Genomic DNA, 22,795 nt, shown 5'->3' on the forward strand with positions numbered 1-22,795 from the left:
TTCTTAATCAGGCTTCTTTCTAAGGATGAAAAAATAATAATAATTAGGAAACAAGAGAACAAGAAAGAAAGAAGTCTATCTTCAAAAACCAAACTGACAACACCCTGGGAATCAACATTTCAGTCCTCCAGGCCCATCTGATAACTCAACATCAGGGGACATATCGGGGCAGCGTAAATGGCTCAGCCAAGCTCTAAAAGACCTGCTGATAGACCCTCCAAGCCCATCTGATAACTCAACATCAGGGGACATGTCTGGGGGCAATAATAAATGACTCAGTCAAGTTCTAAAATATCTGCTGATAAAGAGGAGAAGGCTCCATTTTATATTTTAGGAAAGTCTGTAAAGAAGGGGTTTTCAGATTAATCCTCAGACATGCTAAAGCTCAAAGCATCCAAGTATCAGCTCCCCACAGAACTCGGTCAGTAAAGACCTGCTCAGGACACACACCGCCCACAGGCAGAGCCCAGCTGCTCCGCAACGCTCTCTCCTGGGCAGAAGGGACTGGGAGAGTGAGGCGGGACCCCTGACAGCACACAGCCCTTAGAAGTGCCTGGTCGATACTGAAAGTCAGGCTTGGCCATCTTGAGGGGAGAATGGAGATGAGGGGACTAACAGAAGAGGCAAGAACACAGCTATCCCTGGAAAGCCAAATCAGAGGGTTCAGAAAGCAGCTCTTCCTACTGGCCCACAGAGCCTGCCAAGGACAGGGAGCCCAGGAGGGAGCCCTACCATCCAGCTCCTTCTCAATGGAGTCCATTCTGTGCGTGACTTCGTCCTGAAGGGATTCCACGTGTGTCAGCAGGTTAAACTGCCACTGGTGCTGGGAGCTCAGCAACCCCTCTCCACCTCTGTCCAGCAGCTTCCGGGCAGGGGCTTCCTCAGGTAGGACCTTTTTGGAGACATATTCCCTCACCTGGGGATGTAAGAGCATCAAAGTTACCAAATGGAGACAGCTCCCAGCCTCTTTTTCCAACCAGCCAGTGTTTGCAACCATTTGAGAACCCAGTTGCAGTTCGAGTAGTCCAAATCGCTACCTCCCGGCCCCCGTCCTCTCTCAGGCACGGGGCGGCAGCGGGCCTGCCGTACCAATAACAACCGCCTCAGGGCCGCGCGGACCTCTGGCTTGGAGGCTCCCAAGCTGCTTCCCAATGAATGGCCCAATGCCTAAGGGCCGAAGCAGGCCTCAAAGAACCGCTTCCTGAAACCTGGGATCAGAGTAGAGCAGGGCAAGTGTGGACGAGTGTTAGTATGTGGGTGCTCGTATGTAGACAAACTAATTTTAAGTCCTAGTTCTACGTCTTGCTGAACGCATGCACCTAGATGAGTTACTTCACTTCTCTGGGCCTCTATTCCCTCATGGGAAAGAAGAAGTAGTAAAACCTACTTTAAAAGTTCATGAGGCTCAAATAGGATAATGTGAATAAAACAGAGTGCTGGCTTGTGGTCAACCTGCCAGTCATGAAAGAGATTTTTAACTCTACCTGCCTTGTTTAGGCCCAGGACTTCTTGATTTTTTTCATCATGTTCCAGGTGCCTCTAGGCAACTGGCATAATTTGCATGACCACAAACCTTTTCTGGGGTTTGTGACTGCAACCCTTCATTCATTGATTGGAAATGAAATAGGTTCCAGTTAACATCTATGGAGGAGTGACTGTGTGCAGAGCCATGTGCTGAGAGCTCCTCACAGGTGTGCTGCACACTAAACTGAGAGGTCCCCATCACCAGCTTCACTTGGCAGGGGGTAAGGAGACACCTCTGAGGAGGTGAAGGGACCTGCTCAGAGTCACACAGCAAGTGGCAGAGCCCAGACTTGAAACTGGGTCTGCCTCCGAAGACTGTCCTCACCAGCCTTACCCAGCCCTGCTTAGACCCTGGCAAGGACACAGGCTGAACGAGGTATAATGCCCACTGCTGAGGGCCTTCTAATCTAGGCTACTCCCCTTCTGCGAGAGGCAGTGGTGGACTTAGGGTGGTGATATCACCCCACACAGTGGAGTCTGTGACAGTAAGTATGACAAGGGTGGGGAAGCTCTCATCACCCAACCCCTTCACTGACTACTGAGGATGGTTCGAATGAGACTAGGGAACACTGGCAAGAGAACACACAGGGTTCCAGAAGAGAACGATGTGAGTAACAAGAACCTGGGAGTATCTCTTGGGAAAACTGATGAAACCAGCAAACATTTGGACAAAATGGACTGTCCTTGCTCCAGGGCTACAAAGTTAAAGGTAAAGTCGTCATAGAATTGTACTGAAACACTTACGCCTGACAAAACACTTGACTCGCTCTCTGCTCTTGCTGAGGATTAGCACCCAGATGCAATGATAAACCGCACCGAAGGAAAAAAACCTCATTTTCCTAACTTATTATCATTTGTCAAGTTCCAGTCAATTACCCTTTTCTTCTGGCTGCCTCCTACCCCTCCACCCCCACCACCCCTGACTCTGCCATTTTGCCAACATTTCCTAGAACCAATGATATCTGGGGTTTAAGTGGGCTCTTTTGACTTTGTACTCATTTTAAAAGACAAAAGAAAAAATATGATAAACAGATTTATATGCAATTTTAAAATAAACACAACTCTATCATAAACATCTTCCACTGAACATTTAGCCCTGGGAGGAGACGATACAAGATCTCAAACAAGAACAAGCACAAGCGAGCCAGTACCTTTGGGGAACTGGGTTTGGGGTCACTGTCCCCTCTGCTCCTGTCTTGGTCTAGAGGCCAGCCCAAGCGCGGAGACAGGGAATCATCACCGTTCTCGTGGCGGGGGTTGACAGCGTCGTCGAGGGCAGAGCGCCGGGTCTCCACCACTAGCTTCTGCTCCACAGCTGGGTAGTAGGTACGGGGCTTCTGGTAGCAGTGCTCGCTGGTGATATAGGACTCCTCCACAGAGGTGGGCAGGGGCAGGGGCTTCTCCATCGCCCCGTTCAAAGTTCTATAGCTTGGGGCTTCCTCCCTGCTCTTGGCTTCAGTGACACGGATGTGTTTGGAGTGAGACCGCCCCTCCGCCAGATGCTGCTTCCAAGGCTGGCACCACAGCTGCAGGTCAGGGTGCCCCCGGCTTCTGCTGGGAGGGAAAATACTGAAAGGGCTCTAACCCTTCTAACCCTACCCTAACCCTAAACCCTAACCCTAAGGGCTCTAACCCTTCTAACCCTACCCTAACCCTAAACCCTAACCCTAAGGGCTCTAACCCTTCTAACCCTACCCTAACCCTAAACCCTAACCCTAAGGGCTCTAACCCTTCTAACCCTAACCCCTGGGACCACCGCAGGGGCTTCCTACACTAGGGGGAAGACCTCCCACCTGGGCCAAGCAGAGCAAGCCACCAAGAGGGCCTGTAGATTCACAGCCTCTGAGGAGACACTTCCAGGCAAGCTCCTGCTGTATCACTCACAGTGAGCAGGACTGGACTGGGAGTCAGAGGACCTGGCTGCATTTCAGCTCAGCCGCTGATCATAGTGCAGCTGAGCCGAGTCACTCTGCCAGCCTCATTCCCATTTCCTCCTCTGCAAAACTGGCTAACCCTCTGTCTGCCAGCAACCACTGAGTTTAAGTGAATTAATCTGAACCGAAGTCCAGTATTTTGTTGGCAGTAAAGAGCTCTTCAAATGTGACTTACTAAAAATAAACATAACTTAGGACTAAACAGCCATAATAACGCTGCCATGCCATGCCACTCAATTACACAAACCCAATGAATGCTTCCCTGGTGGCTCAGACAGTGAAGAATCTGCCTGCAATGAGGGAGACCTGGTTTTGAGTTCTAGGTCAGGAAGATCCCCTGGAAAAGGAAATGGCAACCCACTCCAGTATTCTTGCCTAGAGAATTCCATGGACAGAGGAGCTTGGTGGGCTATAGTCCATGCAGTCGCAAAGAATTGGACACAACTGAGCAACTAACACTTTCAGTGATGACCTAGGAGGGAGCTGGTAACCAAAAGTCACCAAGGCATAAGCCATTAATAACAAGGTGTTTTGTTTTTAATACTGTTTAAGACTTATCTGTTGATCTGGCTGTGTCAGGTCTCAGTTGTGGCACTCGGGATCTCTAGTAGCAGCACACTAACTCTTTAGTCGTGGTCTGCAGGCTCAGTAGCTGCGGAGCTATGGGCTTAGCTGCCCTGTGGCATGTGGGATCAGAGATCCAACCCAAATCCCCTGCATTGCAAAGTGGGTTCTTAACCACTGGACCACCAGAGAAGCCCCCTTAAAAAGAAAACAATGATTTGGCTGTGCCAGGTTTTAGTTGCGGCATGCGGGACATTTAGTTGTGGCACGCGGACTCTTAGTCATGGCCTGTGGGACCTGGTTCCCTGACCAGGACTCAAGCCCAGGCCCCCTGCACAGGGAACACGTAGTGCCAGCCACTGGACAACCAGGGGACGTCTCAATACCAAGGTTTTTAAACATTCTTCAAAAATCTCCTGTTCTCCCCATTCCAAAGAGGATAATTTGTTATTAAAGAAGGACTCTGCTCCCTTTCTGGCCAGAAGACACCTCTGAGAATCTCTGCCTACATGTATATGTGTACATAAAACTGTGTATGACTATAACCATTCATTGTCTGAGATTTGACGCAAGAGGTCTTTTAATTTACTGACTCATAACCACTTGTATAGAAGGAAAAATAGAACAAAAAATAGCAGACTGCACCATTCTAAGAGGAGGTGTTTTGTGAAATTATAATATGTTTTGTACATGTGATAAAAAATGTACTTCTTACTGTGGGATGTATGTTTTTTGAAGTTTAAAAGCCACTACTCTAGATAAACTTCACCATTTAATATTTTGTTCACCACCCAGAACTTCCATTATAACCTTTGATCATTAAATGAAATGAAGGAAGAAAGGGAAAAAGGATAGAGAAGAAAAACCGGGCTCCCCAAGTAAGGCAGCAAGTGAGGAGACAGCCAGGAGCTACTTGTGTTTGGTTCACAGATGTGCAGAGACATGTGGGGACCCTGCCAACTGTCACCATGACTGCTGATTGTCACAAACGGACTGCTGGCACTCGGTTCATTGAATTCATGAATCCTAAATATCTTGTAATGCTTGGTACAATTCCACACATATAAAGAATTATGCCATGATATAACTATATACATTATCTTCACCAGTCTGAACTGAGAATCACTGAAACCACATCAGCAGGAACTCATCAGCATCTCCCACATAGAGGTCCCCCCACCACCTCCAACACACACACACACACGCGCCTTCCTGAAGGCTTCCTATAGAAATGGAATACGTCATAACTATGACAGCATGGAATGAGCTTACAGAACCTAAAATTCTGCTCATGAGGGGCTATAACTACGCTTACTCAGCTCTCCCACTCCAGCAATCCCCAGTACCACTCCCATCCACTGAAGAAGGAGAGGAGACCACCAGCATCAAGGCAGCCGGGGTCCCTGGCCACTTCCAATAGGGTATTGCAGTCTGTACCAGGACCCCAGGACCCCAGACGTGCCTCTGAAACCATAACTGCAACAGAGGAAACGGGAGTCATTGTTAACTTTCAGGTCTACTGTGGTCTGAAATCTGTTCACCTGGAGGGTATAAGCCACAGTATGAACCTGTTCCTGCATGAAAATCACAAAAATCTTTGCCTCCTCCCTCCTACTATTCTCACGCTCCCGGCTAAGATCTGAAGCCACAGCTACTGATAACCCTGGCCTTTCTCAGTAAGCCCTGTCGATCATGAGGAAGGTATGCACATTCATGCCTGTTACTTTTTAAATGACAACAGATGCTCTGAAGTTACACCCAGTTTTACTGTTTGCCTCTGAAAATGAATCCACTAGGTTGCTTAGGAACAAAATTTCTGAGAATGAAGACTGCGAGCCTGTGATAGCAGAGACCATCCAGGTGTGCAGAGACAGGAACCACCTGCCCATCTCCCATGATCTCTTCCACCTATAATGACTAACAAGATCTCCTGATGCTCTCTCCTGAACTGCTTGGAGAAGTCAGGTTTTAATTCCAGTACAAAGTCACTGCTACAAAGATGAAGGATCTCAACGGGAATTCAGAAGGAACAAGGTTCTGGAATATGGGACCCAGCTGGAGCGCTTATATTTCCCTGAGCAGAAAGAAAAACATCTAATTGAACCCTTAAATGAAAAGAAATGCCGCAACATGTACAATCAGGATCTGAGGTTTCTGTGCACCTTCCATCTGTCTCAGTCAATTTCTGGCTTCTCATTAAAAAGAAATTCATCTGGCTTACATGAAGTCTTCTGATTTTAAAAAATGTAAGGGAACACCCAGTCTATAACATCCTAAACAGGGGCTGTCACAGTAATGGCTAACTTCCCCCAGTAACTATCCTTTCCTTCTCTTACCCACCTCCACCCTCACTCCTGGGTCTGCGCAGGAAAGACAGCCACTTAGCGCAGGAAAGACAGCCACTTAGCTGGCTTCTTGCATTTAGTTGTGTCCATGAAACCACCTGTTCCCCCTCCAGGGAGTTAGAGCAGAACTGAGGTACAGGTGAGACTGCTTGGATGAGACAGGTGAGATTAAACCCAATGGGATGTCAGAGTAATAAGACAGAAGGAACCCAAGTCCCCAAGTCCACAGCTAGAATCACGGCAAAAGGCCACCTACCTGGCCTGGGCTCCTGCCTACCTCTGCTTTATGTGAGAAAGAAAATTCCATTTTGTTTTAGCCTTTATTTTTTTGGTCTTTCTTATAGCAGCTTGGCTTTTACCCAAATCAACACAGACCCTTGCCGAATGTGCTCTGCTCAACCACTTCTTGCCACACTAGTGCTGGAAGCCAAGTCTCCGTGCACCAGAATGCAGGAGAAGGCAGACCCGCATTCTGTCATCTCCAGGCTCTGACATTCTACTTCACCTAACACAGGAGGGCTCCAGGACTAATGAGCACCAAGGAAACCTTGCTGGGGACTGGCCCATGGGCTCTAACGCACGTGTGGTACTGGAGTTTGCACTGTTGATGACTTCATTAAAATGGTGCTCTATAGGCAGGCTCATGGGAGAACTTAAGGAGTCTATCCCTGCCATACCCTGTGCTACCACCAAAGGAAAATTCACAGACCCACTGAGAAGAGGCAGTTAGAGATAAGGACAAGGACCTGACGGGACCTGGGACCTGAACTGTTGCCCTGGAAACCAAGGAGAGGGGCTGTCCCACTCAAGGCCCAACTGCCCTATTTGGTAAAGTGGGAGCAGATTATAAAAGCCAATAGACCCCAATATGAGTTACATTTCTTTCTCAGAGCTTACGTGAACTTGGGTCATCTGACACGTAGAATCTAACCACAGAAGGAAATTCACACTCAATTTCACTCCAAATTCTAGCCATTAAAAACCAGAAGTCCAGCTCCAAAGGGCATAAAACTTCTTCATCTGAGCAAACTATCAAAAGACGTATTTACTGAGCAACCATTATGCTAGAGAGCAGGCCTACCAACAATGTCTATTCCAGCAGCTTTCAATTTTACTTTGTTTACCAATCAAGAATGTTTAGGATGGGAGTTCCCCAGTAGCCTAATGGTTAGAATTCTGGGCTTTCACTGTTGGGGCCCAGGTTCAATCCCTGGTCACCAGGAATAGAGATCCCACAGCTGCACAGCAAGGCCAGAAAAAAAGAGAAAAGAATTTTTAGGATGAATGGATAAACAAAATATGGTATTACAAATAATGGAATATTATTTAGCCTTAAAAAGGAAGGAAATTCTGATGTAGACAAGCCTTAAGGCTGTTATGCTAAATGAAATAAGCCAGTCACAAAAGGACAAATACTGTTGAATCCCATTTATATGAGGTTCCCAGAGAGAGTCAAATTCATAAAGACATAAAGTAGAGGGGTGATTGTCAAGGGCTGGGGGAGGGGAAGTGGAGAGCGTTGTTTATTGGGTACAGAGTCTGCTTTGTGTGACACAAAGAATTCTGGAGACTGGCTGCAACAGAGTGAATGTACTTAACACTGCTGAACTGTACACTTAAAAATGGTTAAGATGGCAAACTTCATATTATGTATGTGTGTGTGTGCTCAGTTGTGCCCAATTCTTTGCAACCCCATGGACTATATATAGCCCATCAGGCTTCTTTGTCCATGGAATTTTGCAGGCAAAAATACTGAGGTGGGTTTCCATTTCTTTCTCCAGGGGATGTTCCCAACCTAGAGACTGAACCCACTTCTCTTGGATCTAATGCACTGGCAAGCAGATTATTTACCACTTCACCACTGGAAAGCCCCTATATTACGTATATCTTACCACAATTTTTTAAAAAACAAAAAACTCAGCATGATACAACAAAACAAAAAACCAACTAAACTATAAACACACACTGTGTATCTTGATTTAGTAGTGTTTGCAACGGTATATACACGTGTCAAAACTCAACGAACAAATGTTCTGTGATGACCTAGAGAGAGGGGGTGGGAGGGAGGTTCAAGAGGAAGAGGACTTATGTATACTTATGCTGATTAACGTTGTTATGTGGCAGAAACCAACCAAGCATTGCAAAGCAATTATCCTCTGATTAAAAACAAATTTTTAAAAGATGAATATTTAAAACGGGTGAGCTTAATTGTATGTAAATTGTACCTCAATAGAGTTACATTAAAAAAAAAGTTTATCATGTCACTGAGAATTTTTAATACAGGTCTCAAACTCAGTCTTCTCATCACCGGTTTTGTGGCTTTCCGGTTTCTCACATTTACCCTGCCCTCTGCCCGTGCCAAATCAGACTCAGCCCCAGAGCGGCAGGCGCCACACTTACTGCAAGATGCTCATCTTGAGCTGCAGGCCGTGCAGAACCTCGATCACTCTCTGCACGTCGCCGAGAAGCTGGTGGGTGGCCACGATCTTCTTGGCGTTCTGGTGGGAATAGTTCTCTTCTAAAAATGCCAGGCCGTGCATGTGCCCCCTGCTCAACCACTCCTTGTCACACCAGTATTTGAAGCCAGGCCTCTGACCTACAGCAGTGACAATGAGAGGGTTAATCCTTGGTCTGAAGGAAACCCAGACCGTTTCATCATCACACAGTTATCACACAAACTACCGCTGTGTGCATATGTTCATTCATTCATCCAGTATACATTTACCTGGTGCCTACTATTCGCTGGGCTCACTACAAGGTGCTGGGGATAAGGTAGTGAGAAAGGTTTATTAACGTCCTGATCTCTGCAACTGGCCAGAGGCAGAGTGGGAATTTCTCATTCCCTCTCCCACTTAAAACCTTCAATGACTTCCTACTGTGAACAAAAGAAAACCCAAAGCCCTTACTCTGGTCTGATGAGGCCTGCAGGACCTGGCTCCTCCCTCCCCTCCTTGCCTTACCCTTCTGGAACACATCAAGCTCCTTCTGGTTTTAGGATCTCTGCTCCAGCACCCCACCCCCACATGTCCGGAGCACTATTCCCCAAGACCTTTGCAGAACTGGCTCCCCACTGCCTCCTCAGACAGGCCCTTTGTTACCTCCCAAAGTAAGGCAGCCTTTTTGGTGCCTCCCAGTCATTTCCTATCCCAGGGCTTTTGCCCCATCAAAGCATTCATCCCTAGCTAATATGTTTTTGTTTATATGACTTATTTTGACATCTGTTTCTGGCCCCAACCCCACTAAGAGCCAGTATAGGAACTGTTTTGTTCACGGTTATATCCCCAGTGTCTAGCAAAAGCCATTTTGAATGAAGTTATCACCTGGAAAGACGCCCCAAGCCCCCTCCAACTGTCACCTACCACCTAACTGAACGAACACCCTGCTCCCTTCTCTGGATGTCCGTTTCCCACCTGTTAACAACGACAGATGAACTGAACAGCCTCAGTGGTCCTGTTCATTACAGGGATCCTTGGACTGAAAACACGACCACATATGACTTGCAGTGTCTCCTATTGCAAAAGCCTAGGGAACAGCTTCCAATCAGACTGCTATTCACTTCTCAATAGCTATTAAAAACCCTCAAATAATCAATCCTTTTCAAGGTCCTTGGACTCTTTTGGCTTTACTAAGACACATGGTGGGGATGCACCTCCACTCTGTTAAGTAACGTTTAAAGAAGAGCTCTGTTAGGTTAAATTTCTGGCCCAAGACACTGCAGAATCAAACACAGACAGTAAATGTGACAGTCACTGAGTGCTCAATTCGAGGAATCTACTCCCAGTCTTGGCAATTTAGTTATAAAAGTCCAGAAAGTGCCTAGGGATTGATGAAAATGGTGTATATTATTTCTTAAAAGGAAAAAGTGGAAGAAAGAGTGAGAGACAAAGTAGACAGAAGAGATTTTTTAAACAATGCCCCAAAGGAGCCCTGGGGACTATGGGTGGAGCCTCAGAGGCGGCTGTCAGAGGTGGCCTGAGCAGCAGGATTCAGAGCAGCATTACCGGTTTGACAAGACAAAGGTCAGAGACACCAGTTCTCATCTTCTGTCACTAACTGAGTGATCTTATGCCAGTCATGCCCCTTCTGGACCTGATGCTTGCCTGTTAAATGTCAAGGCTAAACTAAGTGGTCTCTGAGATCCTACCCATCAGTTATAGTCTATGACTCATGGACTACTCTTCTGGCCATGTTCTTTCCTTGGGGTAAAGGGAAAAATAGAGGCAGATTGCTCTCTGCCTATAGACTAATCTAGCACAAGAAGACACAGTGTCACAATAGACCTTATCAGGCCCCAGGGGGCCCTACTTGCTGGAAAACGAACTGTGGTAGCCCTTCCTATATAACCAGCAAAATCAAGAGAGTTAGTCCCCCAAGTCAGTTCTAATTCCAATTTGCTTCATGGGATTAGGAAAGTCATTTGTATCCCCAGGCATCGCTTTCTTCCTCATAAGCAAAAATATAGGACTAGGAGCTCCTACCAGTGCCATCTCATTGTTACTAAAAGGAGTAACAGAAGCAGAGGCTCTCAAGCATTGTCTAGCTGTAAGGGGATCATGGGACTGGACCCAAGGGGAGAGACCTCACAGCTGATGAATGGAGACAATGTCCCCATCCCACTGACAGCAAGACAAGAACCACACAGATTTATAATCCATTCCTGAGATTTTTGGAAAGGGGCACTCGAGAGCCACAGGCCAGCCCTGCGGTCATGGAACAATGAAACAAACTGATCCTAAGGAAAGAACTCACTCCTCTGGGTGACAGGCTCTCTGCAAACACCTTTCCTGTCCCCCTCAAGGGCACATCTCCCTTCCAGGTGGCAAGGATGCAGTGGAAGGCAGATGCCACCAGAGGGAGCAGAGGCCGGTTGCCAACCCTCCAATAGCCCTGAGCAGTCAAGGTCAGGGCCCACATCCTCATGAACTCTCAAGAAAAGGAAAAGGTGTTCGCTCTGGCAGCACATATGCTAAAACTGGAATGACAGAGAAAAGATGAGCGTGGCCCAGCACACGCAGGGACGACGTGTAAGCCTGTACAGCATCCCACAGTTCACACGGAGTGTCAGTGCACCAGATGAGAAAGTTATGGAGATCTGTGCGTACAGTCTATAACAATCACTGCACCAGACACTTACAAATTTGTTAACAGAGTTGAGCTCATGTTATATGATTTTTTAACCACACACACACACACACACACACACACAAAGATTCTAGTTCAAGGCCAGCTCTTCTGCTAAGTGAACCTCTCCACGCACTCTTTCTTACTGCCAAGTTCAGGACAGCTGGCCACCAGGTGGCTAGCAACAAGAATGAGGAGGCCGAGTCTAGCCAACGCTGAAGAAATGAGTCTCAAGACCCCGGACCTTCAGGCTGCTGCACCGCCCGCTGTGCTAAGGAAAAGGCTACATACTGTTAAGATCCCTGACTCCAGAAATCGCTACCTGGAGGGTCTCGGCAAACATAACAGGTGTATTTCTCAGGCACATTTTCTTCCAGTAATCCCATGCAGACCCCATGCTGCCAGCACTGGCACTCTTCACACTGTTAGAATTAAAGAAGCAATAAAAAAATTAAACTCAGAAGGAATCCTCCATCCAAAAATAAGACCCACCTGTGGGGGGAGGGGCACTGGGCGGTGGGAGGGAGGGAGGGCGCTCCCCACGGACTCACGGGGAGCCGAGCTGCAGCCACTGGCAGAGCTGCGCTGGCCAATGCAGTAGCCACCCCGTGCTTTTAACGTTCAGATTAACGAACGAAGTTAAAAATTCTGTTTCTTTTCCCACCAGCCACATATTAAGTGCTCAATAGTCGTATGAGGTTAGAGGCTACTGTACTGGACGGCACAGATAAAGAGCATTTAGATTACACAGTATCTGATCTCAGAAAAATGACTACTTTCCCTCCCACATCTAGAGGCTTTTACTTTTCTGATCACTTTATAAAGACAGAGGAAAAATAGTTTAAGCCCTCAGAGGAAGGTTTGAAAGACAAAAACCTGAGTTTGAATTCTGGCTCAGACATTCATTAGCTGTGTGACCTTGCAGATCAGGTCACTTCTCCACCCTGGACTTCAGTTTCCCCATTTGTAAAACAGGATACTATTCCTACTGACCATGTGGGGCTGTCAGTGAGGAATCAATGGGTCATGTGTCATACAGTGGAGCCCAGCACACAGCTTTTATGTATAAAGAGCCTATTCCTACCACAAAAGGGCAGGCTAATTCACTGTGATGCCTCCTGAAGTAACCATGTGCTATGCATGTGCTAAGTCGCTTCAGTCATGTCTGACTGTGCAACCCTATGGACTGTAGCCTGCCAGGCTCCTCTGTCTACGGAATTCTCCAGGCAAGAATTCTAGAGTGGGTTGTCATGCCCTCCTCCAGGGGATCTTCCCAACACAGGATCAAACCTGGGTCTCTTGTATTACAGGCACATTCTTTACCACTGAGCCAGCAGTGAAGCCCAATCATGTGCTGCTGCTGCTACATCACTTCAGTCGTGTCCGACTCTGTGCGACCCCACAGATGGCAGCCCACCAGGCTCCTCTGTTCCTGGGCTAGCACTCTGCATTTCTTCTCTCTAAACCTTACCAAAGGTCACACACAGCTGAGAAGAGGCAACAGTGGATCAACACTGTTGGATCCACTGTTGATCAAACACAAGCCCAGCTAACTGCATGACTGTTCTTTTAACCCAGGGGTCCCCAACCTCTGGAGTCAAATGCCTGATCATCTGAGGTGGGGCTGATGTAATACTGATAGAAGTAAAGTGCACAGTCAATGTAACGCACTTGAATCATCATAAAACCATTCCCCACCCCAGGTCCAGGGAAAAACTGTCTTCCACAAAACCTGTCCCTGGTGCCAAAAAGGACCGCTGTTTTAACCCCTAGGCTCCACTGCCTTCCCTGGGGAAGGAGGAAAGGGAGAAGGGGCAGGAGGCAGAGAGCAAAAAGAAAGGAGCAGAGGGTGAGGGCAGCACTGGGAGAGCGGTGGCTGGCCTGAGGAGAGGAAGCCCAAGAACTCAGGTCTGGGGGAGAAATGGAGTGGAAAAGGACGCCAAGGGAGACACCAGGATACTTCCAGCAGTTCCAGACCAGGTCCTAAACCGTTGGACAGTCTGGAAAGGGGATAGTGAGCTTCTGACATGGTTTGAGAGTGGACCACCGGCCTGGCCACAAGGGAAAAAAGCTGAAGCTCACAGTCTACAGCCACCTGGAATCAGATAGGCCTCAGCATCAAAGGGCTTTTATGGGCTGATCATATCAGAATCAATAGGGGCAGAGCTGAAAGAGAGACTTCAGATGTAATCTAGATTCTTCCATTTCCAAAAAGGAAACTAAAGCTTAGAGGGAAAGAAAAGGGTGTGAGACAACAAAGGCAGCTGGTAGCAGAAAACAGACGAATAATTAAGAATGAAAGTCTCTCTCACCAATGACTTCATGTTTTAAGAACTAGGAGACACCAAAATTGAATCAAATACAGCTAAGCTGAAATTTTAAAAATAATTTTCTCACGTGGGTCGGGCTAATATACATTGTTCATTTTAAAAAAGTTTAAATTAGGGACTTAATCTGGCAGTCCAGTGGTTAAGACTCTGCACATCCAATGCAGAGGGCACAAGGTTTGATCCCTGGTCAGGGAAGACCCCACATGCCATGCACTGCAGCCACAAAATTAAAATAATTAAAAAGCTTTTCAAAATTTGTGGGGCGGGGGTTAGGGGGGAGCACCTACGTTGTGAGGCTTGCAAGATAGTGGTCCCAGACCAAGGACCGAACCCAGGGCCCCACCCTCAGTCACTGAGAGCAGGAGTCCTAACTCCTGGCCCACTAGGGCGTTCCCAAAAAGTTTAAATTTAGAAACAAACAGAAACAGTAACAGAAAAGATAAACTATCTAAAAATAAATCTAAGAATAAAAGCATGCAAGATCTAAATAAAGAAAATTTTTGATTATTTGAAGGACACAGAGACTTAAGTCAATGAATAAGCTGCAGTTTATTTCTTAATAGCAAGAGTCATTATCAAAAGGATGATAGTTTTCCTTGGATTAATATATAAAAATAATGTAGTGCCAATAAAACAATAAACTAATAGCTTTGGAACAGAAGCTGATTCTAATAGCCAGGAAATTCATTAAAAAAACAAAAGGGGGTACTAGCCCTACCAGATATGTTAAACATATTAAAAAGGTATAATAATTAAAATAGAATTGTACAAGCAAATATAGAGAGCAGAAAGAAGACAGAATCCAGAAAAAGAAACAAACTACATACAGAAATACAGTAAATAAAGGTAGCTCTGTAATATGGGGCATGGTGTTGGAACAACTGGGTAGCAAGAGCCCTCATCCTATATCAGGATAAACTCCAGGCAAATCAAATATTTACATAGTTTTTAAAAAATAAATGAAACTGCAAAACTACCAGAAGAAACCAGGAGAAATTCATTTATTGAGTTTTCTGTAGACTTTTATGAACTTCCAATGAGGAATCAACTCCTATTCAAATCTCAAAAGCCATTAAAGAAGTTTGATATATTTGACCTCATAAAAACAAAGCATCTATAAGACAAGTCAAAAGACAGATGACCAAACAGATACAAATATTTGTAACCGTTCTCACAGCTGATACAAAAACATATCAACAAAAAGCCTATACAAACCAGCAGGAAAATGACCAACCATCCAACAAATAAATGGATAAAGAACATGAACCAACAGCTCAAAGGAAAAAAACAAATCTTAAGTAAAAAGATGTTAAAATTAACCATTAGAAGAATAACAGAAAATTGTATTAATATAAATTAATGTGAAGTCAAATCAGCCTAATAATAAGCATATACATTAGTATTTTTAGATTTTGAGATTATATGTATCATCTAATTCTTCATACCTTTATGTATTCCCTGAAATTTTTAAACATTTACTGCTTTCATCATAGAAATGTTATTCTCATGAAAAGCTGTTTATAGATTATAATTTTCATTTATATATGCATTTGTATGTATGTATTTAAAAATAACAGTGGTTATTTCTGGGTGAAAATAATCTGGGTCATCCCTGTTTTCTTCTTTGTAGCTCATGGAAAGCACAGAAAAATCACAATCATAATTCTTTTTAAGTTTATTAAAATTACAAAATAGCTATACTAGAAGATTGTTTTTATCTGAAGAGCAAAGATAAAAAAAGTTTGATAATACTCTGTAGTGACAAGGGCGCTGGTAAGGCTGTTCTTGGTACATCAGTGAGTGAAAAGTCACTCAGTCGTGTCCAACTCTTTGCAATCCTGTGGACTACACAGTCCATGGAATGCTCCAGGCCAGAATACTGGATTGGGCAACTGTTCACTTTTCCAGGGCATCTTCCCAACCCAGGGATCGAACCCAGGTCTCCCACATTGCAGGTGGATTCTTTACCAGATGAGCCACCAGGGAAACCCAAGAATGCTGAAGTGGGTAGCCTATCCCTTCTGCAGCGGATCTTCTTGACCCAGGAATCAAACCGGGGTCTCCTGCATTGCAGGGGGATTCTTTACCAGCTGAGCTACCAGGGAAGCCCCTGGTACACCAGGGAGGGTTTCTATAGTGTTGTTATGACAAATAATATGTAACAGTATTTCTCAAATTAACAAAGGCACACAAAGTTTTGCCCAGAAACTCTAAACCTCAGTTTCACTCTTATTCTGGTGTTCTTGTTCCTGCTCAAACTGAGTCTTTTGTCTTGTAGAAGATTTGGTTAGGTAGGCTCAAGGGGGAATAAAGGTGAGTTTCTGACAATTTTTTGAGGTCTTGTGAGATAAACAAGTCCAAAAAAAAAAACCCTCAGTCTCACAGGTATACTTACATAAAATCATTCATTATACTGCTATTAAGACTAGGAACAATCTAAATGTCAATCAATAAGGGAAAGGTTAAATAAATGATGATTCGTTCATTGTTCAGCTATAAAAAAGACTGGGGAAGCTTTTTGAGATCTGAAAATGGAAAGGTCTTCAAATATATTAAATGAAAGAAGATATTGAAAATACTATGTATTAAAATAACATGCGTTTAAATTTTTAAAAAGATGATTGCACAGCAAAGTAAATGATGTACTCAATGCCAGTTCACTTAATGCCACGTAAATTTAAAAATGGTTAGTCTGGTAAATTTAGCGATGTGGATAAACCAAGAGTCTGTGATACAGAGTCAGAAAGAGAAAAACAAATATCATATATGTGGTGTTGGAGAAGACTTTTGAGAGTCCCTTGGACTACAAGGAAATCCAACCAGTCCATCCTCAAGGAGATCAGTCCTAGGTGTTCATTGGAAGGACTGATGTTGAAGCTGAAACTCCAATACTTTGGCCACCTGATGCGAAGAGCTGACTCATTTAAAAAGACCCTGATGCTGGGAAAGATTGAAGGTGGAAGGAGAAGGGGACAATGGAGGATGAGATGGTTGGATGTCATCACCAACTCAATGGACATGAGTTTGGATAAACTCTAGGAGTTGGTGATGGACAGGGAGGCCTGGCATGCTGCAGTCCATGGGGTCGCAAAGAGTCAGAGATGACCGAGTGACTAAACTGAACTGAACTGAATGTATACATATGGAATCTAGAAAAATGGTACTGATGAACCTATTTGCAAGGCAGGAACACAGATGCAGATGTACAGAACAACCTGTGGACACAGGGAGGAGAGGGTGGGATGAACTGAGAGATATATTGCCATACCATGTGTAAAATACCATGTGTAAAACAGATAGCTAGTGGGAAGTGGCTATGCAGCACAGGAGCTCAGCTCAGTGCTGTGATGACCTAGAAGGGTGGGAAGAGGGTGGATGGGATGGAGGCTCAAGAGGGAGGGGATATATGTATACATATAGCTGATTCACGTCACTGTACAACAGAAACTAATATTATAAAGCAATTATATTCCAATTAAAAAATTTAAAAAGACAGAAAACTTTATGTTATGTACACATCTATGCTAAATTGCTTCAGTCATGTCTAACTCTTTTTGACCCTAATGACCATAGCTCGCCAGGCTCCTCTGTCCATGGGATTCCCCAGGCAAGAATACTGGAGTGGCTTGCCATGTCCTCCTCCAGGGGATCTTTCCAACCCAGGGATCAAACCCCCGTCTCTCAGGTATCCTGCACAGGTATGCAGGTTCTTTATCACTAGCGCCACCTTGGATGTCCTATATTATATATATTTTATCACAAAAAGAAAGGGAAAATATGGAGAGAATACATGTATTACTGCTTATTTTGCCACTGAATGTTTCTGGAGTGATGCACAAGAACACGACGAAGACTGCCTCCAGGGAAAGCAAACAAGTTTTTTATATGGGCTTCTTATTAAAGATGCTATACAATTTTCACCGGGGTTTGGCACCTAATGTTATATATTTGTTGCTCTAGGGCAAAGGTCAACAGACTATAGCCCACAGGCCAAATTCAGCTTAAGTCCTATTTTGGTAAATTAAGTATTATACGAACATAACCATACTCATTCATTTTTTGGTACTACTTCTGGCTGTTTGGGGCAGAGCTGTGTAGTTGTGACAGAAACCAAGTGACCAAAGCCTAAAATATTTATTATCTGGTCCTTTAAGAAAAAGTTTGCCAAACCTGCCCTAGAGCAATTAAAATAATTCAAATATTAAATGAGTTTCTTGATGTTCATTTTTTATGTGGTACCCAGATTTCTCAAACATTCATGATTATTAAATAGGATTTTAACCTTCCAGTGATTTAAATTAGCACTGGTAAATAAAATCAAATAATAACATACGTGAGCAATACTGATACCAAATAATGAACAAAGAAAACCATTTTCTCTAAAGTAATCTTCTACAGAACAAATTCTAAATGTATTCCATGACTGTGCAAATTATCAACGTAAGTTAAAATTTTAAGGAAAAAAATGACTTGAACTTTCCTAGACAATGAATATATTTAAAACTAGATGAATACATTTTAAAGGTTTAAACTGTACTTGTTCCTGCTGCTGCTGTTGCTGTTTAGTCACTAAGTTGTGTCTGACTCTTTGCTACCCCGTGGACTGCAGCCCGCCAGGCTCCCTGTCCATGGGATTTTCCAGACAAGAATACTGGAGTGGGTTGCCATTTCCTTCTCCAGGGCATCTTTCCAACCCAGTGATTGAACCCATATCCTCTGCTTGGCAGGCAGATTCTTTATCACTGAGCCACCTGGGAAGTCCCATTTGTTCCTATTAGCTTCCTTTAAATTTATGCCTTTTGCTGAAATTACTGAGTAGAAAAGGTACACTGCTCATGATGACAGATAAAGTCAGCAACTGTCCCTTTATAACACAAAGCCAGCTGGCAACAAGTGAACACCAAGTATTCTACAGCAAAACCCACGGTGTTCTTAAGTGAGCTCATCACCACCACAATGCCAGAAAGCAAGCCACAGTGCTGAGCTGAGCTGGGGGGAAGCTGAGCTGGAAGTGGAGCCTAGGAAGCACAAAATGGACTCAGCCATGTAAAAGCTGGTATGGCCTCAATTTTCCAAACTTAGTTTCATAGCACAAAAACGGTACTTTAAGCTCTATCCCCCAAATACTCCATGATCCTTGCCACTTACAGAAAAGTCAATGGAGAAAGTACCATGGTGGATCAGAACTGCATCTCCTACACTGATGTGCCGGAAGAGCCTTGCCAGGAGAGGCCTTCATTACTCAACCACTAATGATTTCTGTGGACATATGAGGACCAAATCAGGCTTCCAATGCCCAGAACTGAGCACATGCCCAGAGAGACAGGATAAAAACTAACAATCTTCAACATACTTTTAAAACCAAATTTTTAAAAAAAATCTACTTAAAAAAGGGGAGGGGGGTATGTTTCATGTTATATAAGTTTTTGAATTATATTCCACTGAGCTTCAGAGATTCTACACACAGGTTTTATAAAATGGGACTATTTCAAAAGAAAAAAAAAGCAAAAAATGCATACTCCAAGCTTAATGTTAAGACAACATATGTTAAGAGCCCATAACAGTACACATAATTCTGTACTGTTAGGCTAACTAAGTATTATGCTGTCCTTAAAACAAAGCTTTTCTTCCTGTCTCTGATTAATTAAAGTGACTACATAGCATGCTATTTAGGAAAAGTCACCCACACAATGGCCATGTTCATTAGGCTTGTCTCACAAAAAGAAGAAAACAACAGAGACACTGAAATGCTCTAAGTCAGCAACCAGCACACCACCCTGAATGCATATTAGACCTCACTGAAAAAGGCCATTTCTGAACTTCCAAGTAAAAATTATTCATTCTGAGCTTTCAAAACTACTGCTTTTACCTGTTATACATTTTGGGGTTCTGTGAAAGAGTCTACATGGGCAAGGGGTTCTGATGCTGAAAAAGTCTGGGAACAACTGACCCAATGCATGGTGGTGGTTTAGTCGCCAAGTTATGTCCAACTTCTTGTGACCCATGGACTGTAGCCCACCAGGCTCCTTTGTCCATGGGATATTCCAGGCAAGAATACTGGAGTGGGTTGCCATTTCCTTCTCCAGGGGATCTTCCTGACCCAGGGAGCAAACCCAGGTCTCTTGTATTACAGCAGATTCTTTACTGACTGAGCCACCAGGGAAGCCTGACCTAATGCACACTAAAGATCATAAATATCAGGAGCTACTGGAGACCATTCACGTACCTTGAATTCCCAGAGGCTGCCATGAAGGCTATTCAAAGAGAAAGAAACTCCTAAATTAATTCTAACCAATGTATACATGACTTATGTAAAAAACTCAGGTTCCCTGAATACCCAGGGTATTTATGACAGTCCAGGGAGTCCACCAGGCAACAGTCACCTCCAGCACGACCGTGATTAAGAGCAAGAGAAGGGCAGAGGCAACCAGGTGCTAGCCAGTGACGGTCTCCCAGAGCAGGTAAGGAACTCCCCGGCATTCACCCTTGCCAGGAGACACATCCCAGAAATGGAGATGACAACTACAAATGCCAGGGAAATAAAGAGTAAGAAACAGACTATCATTTCATTAGGTCATAAAGAAAATCTGCCTTAGAGAGAAGATATGGGTCCATAGGAAGGTCAAACTGCCCCTCCAGAGTGTTGGGTCCCTATTCAACTCCTCACTGTGTGACCACAGGCAAGGCCCTTCCCATTGGTGAGTCCAGCTGGCCTAAGCAGAGCATGAGAGATTTACACTCAACAATCCCTCAAGTCCTCTCTTATTCTATTAATAGGTTATTTATACCGGCCTGAGATGCAGAGAAAGCTGAACGAGTAAGCAAAGATCAACCTAGTGCTGAAAATACCGCCTACCTGGGCTTCTGACCTGACTTGTGATTCTTGCTGGCCTCGAATAGTAGTCCTTCAAAATTCCCACCAAGGACAAATTTGTGTTTCTCTGGACCTGTGGCTCCTGGAAGCTCCACCTACCTGAATCATGAAGTCATTTTCCTCCTGAACCTCACAGATGCAGCGGACCACTTCAAAGTCATAACGGTCATCCCCATCAAGTTCCTCGTCTGGATTAGTGGTCACATCGATGTCTTGGCCATACTCCTCATCGCTCCAAAGAAAGCTCTCGGAAGAGGACTCACTCAGATTATCCTCTTCTACGAGGAAAGGGAAAACAACAGTCACAAAATAAAAAAATAATCAACCCTAGATCACCAAGACCTGTAAGAAATGACCTTACAGACCCTCTCCTCTGTGGATTTTCACAGAGCTGGGAAATACGACTCCAATTGGTTCCTTGGGACTGTCATCTACTAACAGCCGAAACAATATCTGCTGCATGGCAGTAAACCGAGCTTCCTTTCCTCGTTTTCCCGACACTGAAGCCCAAGGTAAGTAGCTGCTCAAGGTCACAGAGCTCAATGGCAAAGAAACTGCAACTCCCCATGAACCATACAGATCATCATCCCTAATGGCACAAACGTGTTCCTCAACCTCACCACAGCCACCCAGGACCTGGTTTACAGCAAAGTCTGTATCCACAGTCACCTTCAAAACTCTGTAAACCTTGGAGAATGAGGAAGGGGAAGATTCCAGGGATAGTCAGAACTAGAATATCTAGTCTGGGGTGCCTGATTAGTGATAATTACAGCTAACATTTACTGATCACTTATTCTGTACTAGACACTGTTGTAAGTACTTTACATATACTTATTAACTATTTTCAAACTCATGATCATCCTATAAGTTGCTGAAGATGGGGAAGCTTCAAGGTTGACTCAGATTTCCCCAAGCAACCAGGTTATATGCAGAGGCCACCAACAAGAAATGAAGGAACAGGGAGGCAGGTGTGCAAGGGAAAGAGGGATAATGAAATTGGTTACAGACACACTGGCTGAGAGGTACCTATGAGACATTCTACTAAGACCAAAGTTGGAGAGAAGGGAAATTCAGGAAAGTTATAGCTAATGGCCTATTTTATTTGATGTCTGGTTTTTTTTTTTTCCAGCTGCTAACTCTTTTGCAACACCATGGACTGTAGCCTACCAGGCTCCTCTGTCCATGGGATTTTCCAGGCAAGAATACTGGAGTGAATTGCCATTTTCTTCTCCATTTATTTGATGTACTTTTTATTTAAAAGATCTAACAATTACTTGCAGAAGGCCTGAGAGTAGACTACAATATCAACATAAAGCCACCATGCTCAGACTATAGTGTTGTACAAATGGTCAAGCCAGCAGGCAGCCTTCTTACCAGACACTTTCGCTTTCCCTCTGTGGTTTCCAGACTCTGAGCCTTGGATCTGTGGGCTCATATGGACACCAGGCTTGTGTGAGGAACCACACTTGGTAACAGCAAATGTCTTAGGTGGAGAAGGTTCCTGGGGAGTGTCACTGACCTCCTCACTGCAAGGGCATTCTGGAAGAACAAGATCAAGAAGAAATTAGCACCCCTAGACATCACCAGGGCATTCCAGAATCAATACCATCCAACCAACAGCTCTGCTAGTCAAACAGCTCAAATCCTCAGAAGGAATTTAGCTACAAAAGGGTACAGGTTAATACTTGCAGTTACTTCTAAGAACCTCAAAACCAAAGCCTTCCTCACCACCCTCTAAGCCAGAAGACGGTTTGAGAATAAAACGTGGCATTCCTTTAGCTCCCAAGACTGGAGCACTGATTTTCTTAAAAATCGGCATTTTTGTTGGAGCTAGACCCATACTTTTAAAGAGATATATCCTTTCTTAAAAGGGTTCAGAAATGTACATTTAAGAGTTGTATGTGCACATAATTAGAGAATGAACTTACAGTTGCCAGGGGGAAGGAATCAGGGAGCATTAGGGAGTTTGAGATGGACATGTACACACTGCTATATTTAAAATGGGTAACCAAAGTCCTACTGTGTAGCACAGGGAACTCTGTTCATGTTATGTGGCAGCCTGGATGAGAAGGGAGTACAGGGGAGAACAGATACACGCATATG

General features: G+C 44.5%; 1 protein-coding gene across 9 annotated transcripts in view; it reads right to left on the bottom strand.

The window, feature by feature from the left end:
- PHF20 (PHD finger protein 20) overlaps positions 1–22,795 on the bottom strand; it is a 128,495-nt gene that overhangs the window by 6,460 nt on the left and 99,240 nt on the right. For 7 of the 9 annotated variants that reach the window (XM_006072449.3, XM_044927692.1, XM_006072446.3 and 4 more), the window contains 6 exons: positions 22,067–22,231; positions 20,792–20,970; positions 11,811–11,910; positions 8,768–8,963; positions 2,676–3,093; positions 733–916 (listed from right to left, as the gene is read on the bottom strand). In XM_006072449.3, coding sequence (XP_006072511.1) covers positions 733–916; positions 2,676–3,093; positions 8,768–8,963; positions 11,811–11,910; positions 20,792–20,970; positions 22,067–22,231 — 1,242 coding nt within the window. The remainder of the gene's footprint in view (positions 1–732; positions 917–2,675; positions 3,094–8,767; positions 8,964–11,810; positions 11,911–20,791; positions 20,971–22,066; positions 22,232–22,795) is intronic. The other 2 variants (XM_006072448.3, XM_006072447.3) reach the window with 2 other exon arrangements.

This window comes from Bubalus bubalis, chromosome 14 (assembly GCF_019923935.1).
Source record: "Bubalus bubalis isolate 160015118507 breed Murrah chromosome 14, NDDB_SH_1, whole genome shotgun sequence".
Taxonomy (NCBI): domain Eukaryota; kingdom Metazoa; phylum Chordata; class Mammalia; order Artiodactyla; family Bovidae; genus Bubalus; species Bubalus bubalis.